The sequence below is a fragment of the Lynx rufus genome, unplaced genomic scaffold, assembly GCF_022079265.1.
Source record: "Lynx rufus isolate CCGP_SWC_20201006 ecotype Redwood Valley unplaced genomic scaffold, mLynRuf1.p SCAF_15, whole genome shotgun sequence".
Taxonomy (NCBI): domain Eukaryota; kingdom Metazoa; phylum Chordata; class Mammalia; order Carnivora; family Felidae; genus Lynx; species Lynx rufus.
The window spans coordinates 33,167,280-33,183,620 of NW_025814829.1; the positions used below are offsets into that span (position 1 = coordinate 33,167,280).

Consider the following 16,341-nt stretch of genomic DNA (forward strand, 5'->3'; position numbering starts at 1 on the left):
CTTTATACACTGTGTCATGTGGGTCCCTACTGCACCCCACCCCCAGGGAAGAGGAGAACAGACATTTGGAATATTGGAGATGAACAACAAAGGCTTTCCCCCCAGCTGTCAAGGAGTTCTGGGGTGCTGGGGGCAGGAACATGAACTGATAACCCTCTCTGGTCCATAGGATTTGATTCAGGTAAAGCAGGATCCAGGCCCTGGTTTAACAGGGTGATTGTACTTGTTTGGACTTGGCCTGAGTGGGACACGGGGAACTGATGCCAAGGAAGGTGAAACTTGCCAGATATTCTTCGATGTTCGCCAGCTGGTCTGATCACTTGAGCTTTGAGAGCTCAGTTTTCTCCTGAGGGATTGTGAGGTCAAATTTTCACCCTGTGCATACAGGTCTGCATCCTGAAATCCTCACCCCCCTGGATTTGAAACTCAGAGGAAGTAAGGAGAGAGCGATGGATTTGAGAGATGAGGGAGAAAAGAAGAGAGGAAGGATGTTCAAGATGAGAAAACGTCACTCACAGAGGCATGCTTTCTTTTAATCAAGAAATGAAACCTGAGGCAATTATGTGGTGAGAAGATAAGCTTCTTCCAGTTTCCTGATTTTTTTTCAGGAGTGCTATTTCACTTGCATTATTCAGATAATTTCCTGAATTGGCCCATTTCTTGTTGTCCAGATGGACCTAAATTATTATTTTCATTGTCTAGAACCCAGGTCTCCTCCCCCTAGGCCCTGGCTGTCCACGGTACCCCAGGGCCTCTGCCCATGATCCCTCCACCATCAGTGGCTCTTTGACAACCGAATTCTTTAATTTTTTTTAATGTTTATTTATTTCTGAGACAGAGAGAGACAGAGCATGAGTAGGGGGAGGGGCAGAGAGAGAGGGAGACACAGAATCAGAAGCAGGCTCCAGGCTCTGAGCTGTCAGCACAGAGCCCGATGCGGGGCTCCAACTCACAAACCGTGAGATCATGACCTGAGCCAAAGTCAGTCGCTCAACCGACTGAGCCACCCAGGCACCCCAAAAACAGAATTCTTAATTCCAGGTTAACTTAGAAATTGCTATCACAACTGCCTATCCTCTCAAAGCTTCCATGGAGTTTAAAGAGAAAGCATATTTGGCTAGGTTCCTAAGTGTCCCCAAAAGAAAAAGTCAGAGAATCACAGAACTTCAGAGCCAGCACAGACCTTACAGTGGGGGATCTGTTCTCTTTTTGGAAAGAGAAGTTAAGGCCCAGAACAAGCAAGTAGCTTGTCCTGGGTCACACAGCTTAGCCAAGTGACAAACCTGGACTTAGAGCCAGCCCCAGGTCAGTAGTCTGCCGCTCTTCTCATCTCAGTTTGCTTTTCTTTTTCTTAAGAAAAAAAAAAAAAAAAAAAAAGAAGATGCCTTTAAGGCAAAAGTGTTTCTTGGCGAGTGTGGAAAGGCTCCCACTCCCCCATCCCTCTATCTGACCCCTTCTCTAACTCAGTAGCTATGACAGAATAGTTGGGGCCTGACTGACCTCCTGGGTTTAACTGTCACATATCAGCTTGGGCTTAGAAGGGATTTATTAATCATGACTGATGTCAGAGGGTACATGCTGTGCCCCGTTGTTGATTTTGGAAAATTTGTTTAATGTGAGATAAAAAAAAAAAAAAAGATTTAATTTTGTGCTTCGTGTGACAGCCCAGCCTAAACCACCTGTCACTCCCTGCTAGGGGCAGGTGACTGTGTGCAGCCTTCCTCAGGGAACGAAGTTCTAAGGACAAGCCCTCCTCTACCTCGGGGTCACTTCTTGGGTGGCTTTGTTTCTCCCCTGCTTCCCATAGGTGCGAACTCTCGCAGTGCGACGACCCCTGGGGAAACTTGGTCTTAAGTCCCAAGGGCAACCGCCGCAGCCCCGCGGGGCTCCCAGGACAAGACAGCGATCGGATTTCTCGTGGTGGCCCAGCTCCCCCTGTTCCTCTCCCCTCCTGCCCGGGAACCCCCGGAGCCAATCAGAGCGTCGCGGAGCTCCCGGTTGTAGAGTCCCGAGCCCGGGACCCGCCCCTCTTTGTTGCGGTGGCCAATGGACGCGTTCGGAACATCGGCGGCTGCCCGGGTGACTCGGTTATATGTCACAGAATAACATTCGAGAATGGGACATGGAATGAGGCGACGGCCGCAGCAGCCCCAGCAGCCCCAGGCCCAGCAGCCGCAGCTGCCGCAGCAGCCCCCGCCGCCCCCGCCGCCCGGAGAGGCTCCCCGGCCATGAGGCCGGCCGGCCCGAGGTAGGGTCCCGGGGCTGCGGCGCGCCTGCCTCGCGCCCCGCCCGCAGCCAGTCCCCCGGGGTGCCTGGCGCTGGAACTCGGGGAGGGGGCGGGTGGGGCCACTTGCACGGGTCCCTGGGACTGCAGCCGCCTTTCGACCACCGGCCCCGGGAGGGCCCGGGCGGGCCTCCGGGCGGAAACGGGACCGCCTTTGCCAGCCGAGGCTGCTGCTGCGCCCTCGCGGCAGCCCGGGCGCTCACGTGCCGGCACGTTCTGGGCTCGGCTGGCGCTCGGCCACATCTGGCACCAAGGAATGCGTGGAGCCTTGTGGGGACCTCCCGCTCCTTCACGCAGAACGAGCTGTCTTTCTTCTCCCTACCCGTCCACTCCGCACCCTCCGCGCTCCTTGTATCCCCCTCCCGGTGCCTGGGGGTGTGTGTGAAGCTTTGGGACAAAATTCGAGTCGCCTTCCTCGGGAATTGCAGGGCTGGAAGCTCGTGTTCAATTCCTGGAGGGGGTCTGTCGGCGCACGGGGGGAGCGGGGAGTGACGCGGGGACACTCCAAGGCCCCACTGCCGTTGGACACAGCCCCTCCTCGGTTCCTCTGGTGTCCACTTACCCGTGGTGTGTGCTGTGTCTCCACTGATTTCAGGCTCGGCCCGTAAGCGGAGCTCCAGCCGCCGCTCCCGGTTCGCGCGTCCTGCGGCAGCCAGAAGCAATGGAGAAGGCCGTCCCGGCGGGGCGCTGATCCCCGCGCGGCGCCCGCGCGCGCACACGCCTCCCGCCGCCGCCGCCCCCTTTCCGCCCCGCGCACCCCCGCCCCGCCCTGGCCCCACCATGACCGGCTCCGCGGCCGACACTCACCGCTGCCCCCACCCCAAAGGCGCCAAAGGCACCCGGTCCCGGAGCAGCCACGCGCGGCCCGTGAGCCTCGCCACCAGCGGGGGCTCGGAAGAGGAGGACAAAGACGGCGGGGTGCTGTTTCACGTTAACAAGAGCGGCTTCCCCATCGACAGCCACACCTGGGAGCGCATGTGGATGCACGTGGCCAAGGTGCACCCCAAGGGGGGAGAAATGGTGGGCGCCATCAGGAACGCCACGTTCTTGGCAAAGGTCAGAGGCTTCGATGGACGCGAGGGGGTGGGCAAGGAGGGGAGCACTTCAGTCTGTACAAAGCAAGCGGAGGCCGTGTCCATTTTCCCCGTCCTGCTAGCGACTCCCTTCCGCTCCCTAGTCTTCCGGCCAGCCCCTGCCCCTTGGCTTCATTGAAATGTTTGTCTTAGAAATGGGGGAGGGAGAGGTAGAGGGCTTGCTGCTCTGGGACTGTGAGGTCTGGTTGTGCCAAGGTTTCTTTAATCTCCAGCCAAACTTTGTTGACTCGCCCCCATGTACATCCTCCTGCAAAAGCTGTGGCCGCCAGGTAACAGCAGCACTGCCAAGAAGGCACAAGCCCCCTGGTGATCCCACTCTACTTTTCCTCTTTGGAAACTGTAGGTCCTCCCCTGTCTCTCCCTAGCAAATGATTTATTAGGCTGTGAATGAATTTTGCAACCAACCAGACTTCTCAGCTTGAATCATTTCTAGACTTCTTGCCAATTTTTTTTTTTTCATGACAGTGACTTTCACCTCTGAAGCTTACAAAGCGGTGAAGTATCTCTTTTCCCAGCTTATCTGAGGTCCCAGAAAAAAAGAAGAGTTTTGGCCAGGGCCAAAGGGACTTTCCAGGACACGTGATGCATTAGTCTCACTGGATAGAGAAAGAGGCTCAGGAGTGAAACTCATTCTATCTTGGAGAGAGGCCAGTGAGCCGATTGAGTTTGGTGGCCAAGGCTATCGTTACTTAAGAGGGAGGGAGGGAGATGTGCCATGGTCACTAAGACATCAAAATGCAAACTGGGGAGAAATACTGCACAGCCTGGGGGTTAGAGCATGGCAGATGGTTTCCCTTGCCCCCTGGGGACACTGGTGTGGCTGAGAAGATTCCTGGGCTGGTCTAGGAATGCCAGACCTGAGACCTGAAAGGCCATCTGGCTGAGGCCCCAACCTGGAGCATCTGGTGATCTGAGCATCTGAGCCCTGCAGGCCGGAAAGCTGTGTGTGCCCTTGGGGGAAGTGACAGAGCCCTTAAGCTTCCTGCTGCAGTCAGTTAGTGTTTTATTACCAGTAGGTCAAGGAGATCTTCATTGTGCCCAACGAGAATCTTTCCTGCTTCAGTGTCAGCTGTAATTACCCTTGCTGAGCTCTCCTTGAGCACAAGAACAAGATTGGTCTTGGCTGGCAGTTCTGACTTCAGATTTTGCTCTTACTTGAGCGAGCCTTGCTTTACTTATGGAGGAGCTGGGAGCCCTTTAAACCTGGAAGAGAGGTGGCCACAGGGGACAGAGGCCTGTTCCTGCTGTCCCATGCTGCCGTTCTAATTCAGCCTCCTTATCACCAGCCCTGCTTCTAACTGTGGCTTCATCGTCCCTCCTGGTCTTGTGTGTGGCGACCCCTTTTCTCTATGGGAATCAGGAACGTTTGTTTTGGTGGAGACCAGGCTCCCCTCCTTCTTCTTTTGCAAGATGTCCTGGGGCTGGGGGGACTCATCACCTTACAGAGCTGTCCCAGCCTGGCCAGATTTGGGTTTTGGTGGCTGGGAAACTCTTAGGTGGAACAGAAATTCGCCTTCTTCACCCTCACACCTCATCACCATTGATTCTTGTTTTGCCCTTTGAGTCAGGGTAACCCACGTCGACTTCCTTTGCGATGATGTTACGACATGGCGTTCCTGGAGTAAGGAAGGGACTTGGAGTAAAAATGAAGGCACTGAATTCTAGCCCTGGTTGTGTTACCTCTGGTTTTTGGCCTCGGTCACTCGTTGAGAATCTCTGGCCTTAGTTTTCTCATCTATGAAATGGGAGTAGACCAGATTTCATGTGAACTTCTTTCCAACTCTTTAATCCCTACTGATATGACCCAGGTATCTCCAGGTCTCCAATGATCTGTGTGACAACAGAGGTGCCCTGGAACAGGTCCTCAGAACTGTGACATTTGGTCATTCGGCATCTTCCTTTAGTTCTTTGTCCACAGGTAGCTCCTTTCATTGTTTCTTAGGTGTCACAGTTGCAGTTCAAAACACTTTCCTCATCCTCTTTCCAGGACACTTGCTAGTTTGTCACCAGACAGTCCTCTAAAATAAATACTTATGAAACACAATATTCTTTTTTTTTAAATGTTTATTTATTTTTGAGAGAGACAGGGGAAGGGCAGAGAGAGAGAGAGAGAGAGAGCAAGAGAGAGAATCCCAAGCAAGCTCCGCGCTGTCATCACAGAGCCCAATGTGGGGCTCAATCCCTGGAACCGTGAGATCATGACCTGAACTGAAATCAAGAGTTGGACGCTTAACCGACTGAGCTGCCCAGGATCCCTGAAATACAGTATTCTAAATGTTGTCTGAGCAGTTTAGAGCACAGATTACTAGTCCCTGAGACCTATACCTGTGGCTAAATGTTGTATTCTTAAAAAGAGCAAAAGAAAACAAGACCCTGTTTTTACATAGCAGCCACACCATATTGTACTTTCACAGTAACCCAGAGTCGCAGGAGAACCCCTTCCAAGCCAGGAAAACCTGGGGCCAAACATGGATCGGCCTTGGCGTTTTGAACCTAAATTAAGAACCTAACGTTTCTCTCTCTTACGTTGCATCGTAATAGCTGGTTCTCCACCCGAACTCCATCGTGACATGCCTCCTCTCCCAGGTCCTGACGTTTCCCAAACCCTTACCCCTACCTAGGTCCTAAGATGGGAACGGCTGGCTTCCAAACATCTGTTTCCGGGGGCCACTCCTGTCTGGTACAAGGTTGTTCTTGCACTCAGCTTGGCAGACTTTTTCCTTTGGGTCCTTTGGGCCCTTTTCTCCTTTAACCAGTGTCTTGCTGAGGACTTTGGACAGAAGAGGAGTGTGGGGGCTGGTAGAAGGGTTGGAAAGTTTCAGAGAGACTAACCTTTTTTGGCAATTGAATGTGGACTAAGAAGGAGTGCCTGGGTGGCTCAGTCGGTTAAGCAGCCAACTTTGGCTCAGGTCATGATCTCGTGGTTCATGAGTTCAAGCCCCGCATCAGGCTCTGTGTGCTGACAGCTCAGAGCCTGGAGCCTGCTTCAGATTCTGTCTGTCTGTCTGTCTGTCTCTCTCTGCCCTTCCCCTGCTTGTGCTCTCTCTCTCTCTCAAAAATAAATCAAAACATTTTTAAAAAATTAAAAAAAGAAAGAATATGGACCAAGAAGCAAAAGAAAAGGACAGGGGAAGGTGCCAAAGGCTTAAGAGGAGGACTGAATGACCCTTCTTTGCGAGACATTTTGTTAGCAGCCGTGGGAAGTTCTGCTCACAGGTCCAGGTACCCCCACCTGGGGGGCTCACCTCCCCTGCAATCCTCCTTTTCAATATGTGACTGCAGGCCTCTCCTCTGGTGGTTGCTGGGTCCAAGTCAGCAGCTGACTAGGTGACGGCCAGGGTTTTCAGGGAAAGTACGAGAAAGTAGCAGGGTCACTTGGAGGATGATAGAGGAAGGAAAGGGAGAGGTGGAGAGAGTGGCTGGCCTAGAAAAAATAGCACCGTGTGCTAGGAAACAGCTCCTCCTTTCTTGACTGGCTGGAGCTGGACTCTCCAAGGGGCAACCAGGATGGATTCGACAGGAAAAAACAATGGTTTCTTATAGACCCCATGGTTTTGTGCCTCGTTCTCATGTTGTTTCTAAATTGGGAAATAATTCACTTTTATAGGACTCAGCTTTGCCTGAGTGAAGAAGTGTGAGACTATGAGGTGAGAGCATGCAGTCAGGGCGCCCCCGCCTGCCCCCCTGCTAGCTCGCTCGGGCAGCTCACTTCCTCCTCTGTCCTGGATTCAGAACTGTGGTCTGTCTTTCCTGCTTGGCCCAAGGTTGAGACCCTTGGACTTCCATACCAGGCCACCATCAACAGGTTCCTGGCTGCCCCGGATGCAGGGGCCTGGGGTCCATCCGGGGCTCATGAGTGATGTTCTATGCTTCTCCAGGTTGCCAGAGAAGATTCTTCTGCCTGGTACCTGCACAGGCACTTATATTTTCCAGAACAGGAGCAGCAAAAGGCTTTGCTTTCTTCTTGTTATTTCTTGTTAAAGATTACTGATGCTAAGCGTTCTGGCGGCCTCCTTGGCTCCTTTTCCCCCTTCGTGCGTGTGTGGGGATGCCAGTTACACACCTGTGTCCCTTCACATCACTTCTTGCATTCTTTGGACAGGTAATTATGTTTGCCAAGAATGGGATGAGAGAGAGCCTGACCACAAAAGCCTTGCCTGTGGTTTGTCTCATTATTCTAGAACACCTGTCTTCCCATCTATGCCACTACTACCCTGTCCCCCACCTCCCAGGACCCCCAACCCCAGACCACAGGCACAGCACCTATGTGGAGAGGCTGGTTTTGCTCTCTTCCCTCTGGATTCCAACTTCATCAGCTGGGCAGCGGCTTGAAGGGCCGTTTGCAGGAGGCAGGAGACAGGAACCTTGAGGGGAAGGGCCATGGAAAATCTAGGCCAGGGTTTCAGGTGAAATAGGGCTGGAAAATACCGTGAGGAGGGACCCAGGATCTGTCAAGGAGGGGGGAAGAAAAGGGAGCATGCCATGGACATTTTATAAAAAGGTTGTACAAATGTATGTTCCCAACGCGCTTTATAAGAGCATCCCATCAGCATTGAGTGTCCGCATTTCAGAAGATCTCTGCTAACTGGAGGTGAAAAGTGACATTTAGCAGTGGCTTTGCTTTGCATTCCTTGAATTATTAGTGAGCTTGGAAATTTTTTCCAAAAATTGATTCACTATTTGCATTTCTTTTGTGCATTGTCTTTTCATGGCTGTTAAAGAAATTGTGGTAAATATACATAACGTATAATTTACCATTTTAACCATTTTTGAGTGTACAGTTCTATGCATTAAGTACATTCACACAGTTGTGCAACAATACCACGTTCCCCCTCGGGAACTACTTCCTCCCAGCTGAAACTTTGTACCCATTAAACGCTAGCTCCCTGTTCCTTCCTCCCGTCAGTCCCAGGCAATCACCCTGTTCCTTTCTCTGTGTATGAATTTGATTACTGTAAGAACCTCATACAGTTGTCCCCCCCCCCATCCACTGTTTCCCTTTCTATGGTTTCAGTCACCCATGGTTACCCGAGATCTGCAAGCAGATGATCCTCTTTCTGACCTATGGTCATAAGGTCAATAGTAGCCTAATGCTGCATGGCAATGCCTACGTCATTCACCCCATTTCATTTCATTATGTAGGCACTGTATCATCTCATATCTCGAGAAGGGTGAGTACACAGAGAGTTGGAGAGAGATGATATTCACATAATTTTTATTGCAGTATATTGTTATACTTGTTCTATTTTATTGTTGATTGGTGTTGTTAATCTCCTTACTGTGCCCAACTTATAAATTAAACTTTATCATCGGTATGTATGCGTAGGAAAAAACGTAGAATATATATAGGGTTTGGTACTCTCTGCAGTTTTAGGCATCTCTTGGGGTTCTCAGAACGTATGCCCTGTGGATAAAGGGGGACAACTGTAGAAGAGGTATATCATACAGTATTTCTTCTTTTGTGCCTGACTTATTTCACTTAGCATAATGTCTTCAAGGTTCATCCATGTTACAGCTTGTGTCAAAATGTCATTTTTTAAGGCCAAATAATACTCCATTTTTTGTATATACTACATTTTACATGTTTTGTTTTTTTTTTTTTTTGAGAGAAACAGAGTGTGTCTGCATGAGTGGGGGAGGGGCAGAGAGAAAGGGAGAGAGAGAATCTTAAGCAAACTGGGTGCCATCAGCACAGAGTCCGACTTGGGGCTTGAACTCACAAACTGTGAGATCATGACCTGAGCCGAAATCAAGAGTCGGATGTGTAACCGACTAAACCACCCAGGCGCCCCTATACTACATTTTAAAAAGTGAACTCCACACCCAATGTGGGGCTCAAGCTCATGACCCCCAAGATCAAGTGTTGTACATTCTACTGACCCGGCCAGCAGGTGCTCCTATACCACTTTTTGTCCATTCACCTGTTAGTGGACATCTGGGCTACTTCTACCTTTGGGGGCCATTTTTTTTCCACGAAGGCCTGAACAGTTTTATTTTTTATTTTTTTATAATTTAAGTAGTCTCTACGCCCAGCATGGGGCTCGAACTCACAACGCCGAGATCAAGAGTCCCATGCTCTACTGACTAAGCCAGCCAGGAGCCCCTGAAGAGTTTTCTTATCACTTTGTATGAACTGTTCATGAATTAAGGATGATAACTTATGGTCAGGACGTGTCCCAGGGGGAAGTGGATGTTTTCTCCTCTTTCATCAGGGTGAGAAGGCATCTTCACGATGTTCTGAGTGTGCAGAGACCCAGGCCCTGCTGATTCTGTTTTCCAGTTTCAGAAGGTGAGGACTATCCAGGCTTCCCCAGTCTAGATCCTGAAAACACATTGTTGATGAACAATCACATAGCCTTCTGGGGCGCCTGGGTAGTTTGGTCAGGTAAGCGTCCGACTTTGGCTCAGGTCATGATCTCACGGTTTGTGGGTTCAAGCCCCGCGCGGGGCTCTGTGCGGACAGCTTAGAGGCTGGAGCCTGCTTTGGACTCTGTATCTTTCTCTCTCTTTCTCTCTCTGCCCTTTCCCTGCTTGCACTCTCTCTCTTTCTCTCAAAAATAAAACATTAACATTTTAAAAATCTATAATAAAAAAATAATAATCACCTAGCCTTCAAGAGCACCAAATGCCAATCTCCAAGTTGCCTGCTTTTTAGTTGAAATTTATTTATTTATTTATTTTGAGAGAGAGAGAGAGAGAGAGAGAGAGAGAGAGAGAACGCAAGTGGGGAAAGGCAGAGAGAGAGAATGCCAAGCAGGCTCCACACTGTCAGCACAGAGCCCGATGGAGGGCTGGAACTCAGGAACCATGAGCCCATGACCTGAGCTGAAGTCGGATGCTTCACTGACTCAGCCACCCAGGCTCCAGCCCGAAGTTGCCTGCTTTATACATTGGGGCATATAATCCTCACAGCCCAGAAGGTTTGAAGTAGGTGACACTCTCCAATTTTATCAGGAAAGAAACAGGCTTAGAGAGGTCATGCAGCTTGACCAGGGTCCACAGTTAGGTGGCAGAGCAGGGACTGGGGCCTTGTGTCTGTCTCCTAATTACCCACCAAGGAGCCCACCTGGCTTATACTCCTCATCCTGTGGGGGCATCGGTGGCCTGAGATGCTGGCTGGGAGCTGGCCCCCCAGCCCGACCCCCAGCCAGCCGTCCCAGACAGCAGGGTGAGTTGTAGCCTGATGACATCATCCCCTCAGCTGTCTCGGCTTCTCTCCCCACCACAGCCCTGATCCCCAGCTGGGGCTTGGGGAATGTGGCCGCCACTCCTGCACTCTTTCGGCCAGGGCTGAGGTAACCAGGCAGCTGTTTTTAAAAGCCCTTGGGCGCCACCGGGCTGCTATTCTGAGGACCAGCTGCCACCTGGTCCCACCCCACCATCTGGCTCTCGTGGTTCTGCTGGGCTTGGGGGAGTTGAAATAATTTGGTGGTTGGCCCCTCTGGCTACCTCTGAACCAAGTCCCTCTGGCTATGGCGGGGGTCCGGCCAACAGACACCCCTCCAAGGATCCCTTAGGTGGCTGGTGATTCTTTGGGACATTTCCCCACACTTACCATCTTTTCTATTAAGTAGGTACAAATAGCACTTTTCTGTATAGAAACATGCTTGTGCCTTCATGCTGGATAACTTCCCTCCTTCCTCTGTCTCTGTGCTCCCCTGCCACCACCTTGTACTTGGCCTAGAGCTTGGAACGTAGCAGGTGCTAAAGAAATGTTCACATCTCCCCTTCTCTCCTCACTTCCCTGTGAAATCTCTGGCACAGTTTTACACAGAATTCCAGGTATGGGTCGATCCGTAGGTGTCACTGCAAAAAACGACAAGCTTGACTCTAGCGTTTGTAAGGGCAGAAATACAAGGATACATTCCATATTTTGACTCCGTGTGTGTGTGTGTGTGTGTGTGTGCGCGCGCGCGCGCTATTTTGACTCGTGTGTGTGTGTGTGTGTGTGTGCGCGCGCGCGCGCGTGTGTGCATGTGGGAGGGTCATGTAAGCAAATGGTCAAATTGGAGCACTTTGCTTGGAAAAATTACTCTCCGAGACAGGAATGTGGCTTGAGTTGATACGTTGTAAACAAAATGCAGTTTGCAGAACAGCTGTGCAAGCATGCGCCCGCACCTCCTACATTCCCTCCCAGGGGCGCACACACACTCAGCACCTTGGCTGTGAAGTAGGGCGTGGGACTAGTTTCCTTTTTGCTGAAGGGGCAGTTGCTGTGAGTAGGAAGTCAGTTGCAAAGCCAAGAGAGAAGAGAGGCACTGAGAGGAAAAGAATGTCAAGTAGCATTTTAAGTCAATGCAGCCAAAGGTGTGGACCGTGGAGAAGTATGGCAGAGCCCGCCCCCCCCCCCCACTCCCACCTGCCACAGGCCCAGGGGCAGCATCCCTGTGGGGTCTGAGCCTGGAGCACCGCGCCGGGGAGAGGGGGGGAACATCCTTCAGCGGCGTCTGGCTCTGGTGCCCGGCCAGGCTGCCCGGCGCTGTCCCCAAGAAGTTTCTCCACCGGCGGCTCCACCTTCCATCAGCTAAGCACTAAATCCCCAGGGCCTCCCTTTCCCTGTTTTCTGAGGATGAACTAATCCGCCCTGGGGCCCCTTCTGCTCCTCCCTAAGTGGCTTACGCCTGGAGGAGTCTCCTTTTCCCTCCTGGCGGTGGCACTGCTCACCGGAGCCTGAGGCCAAGCTTAAGAGCCTAAGAAATGGGGAATAAAGCACGCACTGCATCATCCCTTGCCTCCCAGGAGTGGCTGGATTGGAAGCCCCTGCCCTTTCTTGCTCTGGGCCTCGTTGGCAGGGTTGCTCAGAGCCTCCTGGTGTCTCAGAGCTGGTGTCTTAGCTCTAAATTCCTGTAAAGAGTCACTTACCTCTCCCTTTCCTGTCCTTGCTTGCTATTGCTCCTTTCTCCTCCCAACAGAGCTTAGAACTGTGTGCCCTTGGTTGTAGACCCTGGTGAGTGTTGACCAAGACTAGGAAAGGGAGACTGGCAGCTGTCAGGGGTGAAAGGGTAAGGTGGCTTACGGGTCACAGGGGCTGCACTGAACTGGGAAGAGTCAGGGCATGAGGGGAATCTTTACTAATCCACGTGGGCCAGACTCAGAGAAGGGCCGCGATGGGCGTGGTGTTGAGAAATGGCGCGTTGGAGCGCCATGTTGCATTTTTTCAGGGTACCATTCATCTTGTGTTCAGTGGTCCCCTTGAGCATAATGGGTCATACCAGCCATGCAGGAAAACATGCAGTCCCTGCAGTAAAACTCTGAGGGTTAACGGAGCACTTCTGTGAACATCCTGGGCCAGGCTCAGTGGGGGACACTGTAGGACATAGTCCTTGGCTTCAAGGAGACACTGAGGCTCCTGTGGGAAAGCAGGCTGTGTTCACATTCAACACACAGAGGGCCCTAGAGAGCCACAGTGACCCAGGGCAGGTGTGTATGGAGGGAACATACAAGGAAAACTTCGGCAAAGGACCGGCTGGTCTGGGGGGCCCTGTGCAGGTGGCCATCTGCTGTCAGGAGCAGCTCTCTGGTGCCTTCAGTCCTGTGCCTGCCCTCAGAAATTGGGCCCCAGAGCATCTCCTTGATAAAAAGTTCTCTCTGTACTTCTTTGCAGCCTTCAGTGCCCCAGGTTCCAAACTACAGGCTGTCGATGACCATCCCAGACTGGCTCCAGGCAATCCAGAACTACATGAAGACACTACAGTATCCTTCCAACCAGGGACTGGGCAGACCCGGCCAGGGAACGGGCATGGTGAGCTCCAGTCTGGTGGCGGGTCTGTCCCCAGTCGGTCGGCACATGCTCTCTAAGATTGGTGAGGCCGGGCACGAAGGGATGTCCCAGCGTGAGTGTCTAGAAAGCGCCGTAATAGAGGGTGTAATTGCAGTGGTCAGACCCTTCCCCCTTTAGGCAGGTGCGGGCCAGGACAGCAAGGTGCAGTGAGGCAGCGGTGGCCCCCTGGATCCCCTCTTCTTTCCTTCCCCTCCTGTCTCACCACCTCCCCTCCCCGGTCATCTTTGTTTCCTTCCTTCTGTCTTCCTCTACTGTCTGTCTTCCTCCCTCTTCCCTCCTGGGCTTCTTTCTGCTCTTTTGCTTTCCTTTTCACTTTTTTGTCTTCATCTTGACCACTCATAATCTGGAAGAGGTCCACTTGGCACTGCCTGTGGCAGACTGGTGGCCTTGCCTCCTTCTACAGGAATACGTGGGGCTCTGGGATGAGGGTGAGTTTGAAAAGGTGCCGAGGAGCCCAGCGGTTCCAGGCTGGATTCAGACCGGCCGGACTTGCGTCCTTCTCTCCGCCAGTGTGCTCGGATTGTTCGTAACCAAGATTAGATCCGTCCTGTGCGCCGTACCAGCAGCATCGTAAGAACAAGGGGGCAGAGGTGGGTGGTCCACTGGCTCCTGCTGATGTTTCTTCAGGGACAGGAATCAGATGGGAGCTGGCTGACAGAGTTGTCTGTGGGAGGGACACACCGTTTGCTCGAGTCAGTGAGCATCTCAGAGCTAAGCCGGCCTCAGACCCCTTAGCCCCTAGCACATTGTCCAGGAGGTCAATTCTTTGATGACCTCTGTCCTTCCTCCCTAACTAAAGACAGAATTCGGCAGAAAAGATTTCATTGGGACACTGCACACGTGTTCCACATGCCTCGGAAGAGGCCCTTCCTCTCTGGGCTATCGGCAAGAATCGTGGCTGTGGGTTTTTGTGTCTTCTCTGAAGGGAAGAACATACCAGAGGGGAGTAACACCGATTGCTGCTCATTTGGGCAGGCAGATTACTTCATTAGCTTCTCAGGTCCTGTGTCACAGATGAGGAACTCCCCTGCATGACATCTTCCCGGTGGAATCCTGAAGCAGTAGGAGAAGGGGAGGTGGACACCCCTGAGCAGGCTATCTGGTATCGGTGCTGATCCCCACACTGGGGCCCCTGGGGAGCTCCATGTGGTCCAGAGCATAAACCCCTTCCAGAGTAGACCTGGACCCAAAGAGCTAAGCCTTCCTGGAGGTGACCGGCTCTTCACAGAACATTTCAGAAGGTGACAGAAATCAGAACGGCTCCCCATTTCTTTTTTTTTTTTTTTTTAAGTTTATTTTTGAGGGAGGGGTGGGTTGGGGATCCAAAGCACAGAGGATCTCTGTGCTGACAGCAGAGAGCCCGATACAGGGCTCAGACTCATGAACCGTGAGACCCTGACCTGAGCCGAAGTCAGACGCTTAACCCAGTCAGCCATGCAGGGGCCCCTGGCTCCCCACTTCTATCTAGGAAGCCGTCTTCACAAGGATCATCCAGCCAGAGATGAAAGAGAATGATCCTGGCTGGGAATGCCCTGATAGGGGCAAATTTGCATGTGCCTTACATATCGTAGGCTCTGTCTCCCCGTAAGCCCTGCAGCACATTCTCAGCCTCGTTTCAACTGTTGCCTTGAAGGATCTGCTCTTTCATTCTCTTCTCTGACCCGTGATGCTGGTCACTGACCTGATCACTGACTGCAGAGAGGGTGGGAAGAGGGAGAGCACCCAACAAGCTGCGCTCCAGGTCACCTGGCCCTTGGAGCCACCACACAAAGAAGGCAGAGTGTGGCCTCTGTGGTTTCTCTTCTGACCACACTTTCACAGGCAGATCTCGAAGACCTTTGAGGTTTCGGTTCCAGACCACTGCAAAAGAGCGAATGTGGCAGTAAAGCGAATCAAGTGAATTTTTTGTTTCCCCAGTGCATATAAAACTTATGTTTACACCACCCTATAGTCAGTATATTACGTGTGCAGTAACCTGTCTAAAATTACAATCTACATACCTTAATTAAAAAGTTTTAGGGGCTCCTGGGTGGCTCAGTCGGTTAAGTGTCTGACTCTTGATTTCGGCTCAGGTCCATGATCTCATGGTTCGTGAGTTCAAGCCCTGCATCGTGCTGTGTGCTGACAGTGCAGAACCAGCTTGGGATTCTCTCTCTCTCTCTCTCTCTCTCTCTCTCTCTCTCTCTTTCTGTTTCTCCCCCGATTGTGCTCTCTCTCTCTCTCTCTCTCTCGGAATAAATAAACTTTAAAGAAATAAAATAAAAAGCCTTTATTGTTAAGAAATACTGACCATCATCTGAGCTTTCAGTTGAGGCATAATCACTGATTGATTACAGGTCACCATAACAAAATATAATCATAATGAAAAAGTTTGAAATGCTGTGAAAATTACCGAGGTGTAACACAAAGACACAAAGTGAGCAAATGCTGTTGGAAAAATGGTGCCAACAGACTTGCCTGATGCAGGGTTGCCACAAGTTCTCAGTCTGTAAAAAAACAAAAACAAAAACAAAACCCCATCGTTTCTATGAAGGGCAGTACAGCAAAGGACAATACAATGCTTGTATTTAGTTCCTTGGGACTTCTTACTGCTTTGTCCTGGACACAGGAACACATGATTGGGCACCAGGCCAGCCCTGACTATAGACGGGCTCATTTGGGGATAGGAGAGGACAGATTCTGACAGCTTCAGAATGCTAGCCATAAGTGGATCTTGCATGGGGTTCTGGAAAGACAGGTGCCCCCTAAGCTCTCTGCATGGGGAGAGACCTTCTGAGGATCAGCTCAGGCTCAGTAAGTCTCTCCCTCTGAAGGTGATGTTTACAAGAGGCTCTCTTCTCCAAGCTCACTTTCTGGAGCTCATAGCTGTAAGGAACTGAGCAAGGAAGGCCAGGCAGTTTTTTATTATTTTATTATGGATTTGTCTCACTTTACATGCTAGATGTATAGATTAGATCTATGAAAAGAAAGAAAGCTAGGCATGTAAATAGATTTTCTGCTCACTGAATTCTACTTTAACTACACCAGGAATCTCACTATTTAAAAAAATTTTTTTATGTTTATTTATTTTTGAGAGAGAGAGTGCACAAGCTTGTGCACGTGGGGGAGGGGCAGAGAGAGAAGGAGACAGAGGATCCAAAACAGGCTCTGCACTGATGGCAGAGAGCCTGATGGGGGGCTCA

The 16,341-nt window shown here is 51.4% G+C and overlaps 1 protein-coding gene across 1 annotated transcript in view; it reads left to right on the forward strand.

Moving 5' to 3' along the window:
• The first annotated feature begins 3,064 nt into the window (after window positions 1-3,064).
• The window catches only part of VASH2 (vasohibin 2), a 39,109-nt gene continuing 25,832 nt past the window's right edge, over window positions 3,065-16,341 (forward strand). The window contains exons 1-2 of the mRNA XM_047076831.1: window positions 3,065-3,340; window positions 12,983-13,071. Coding sequence (XP_046932787.1) covers window positions 3,065-3,340; window positions 12,983-13,071 — 365 coding nt within the window. The remainder of the gene's footprint in view (window positions 3,341-12,982; window positions 13,072-16,341) is intronic.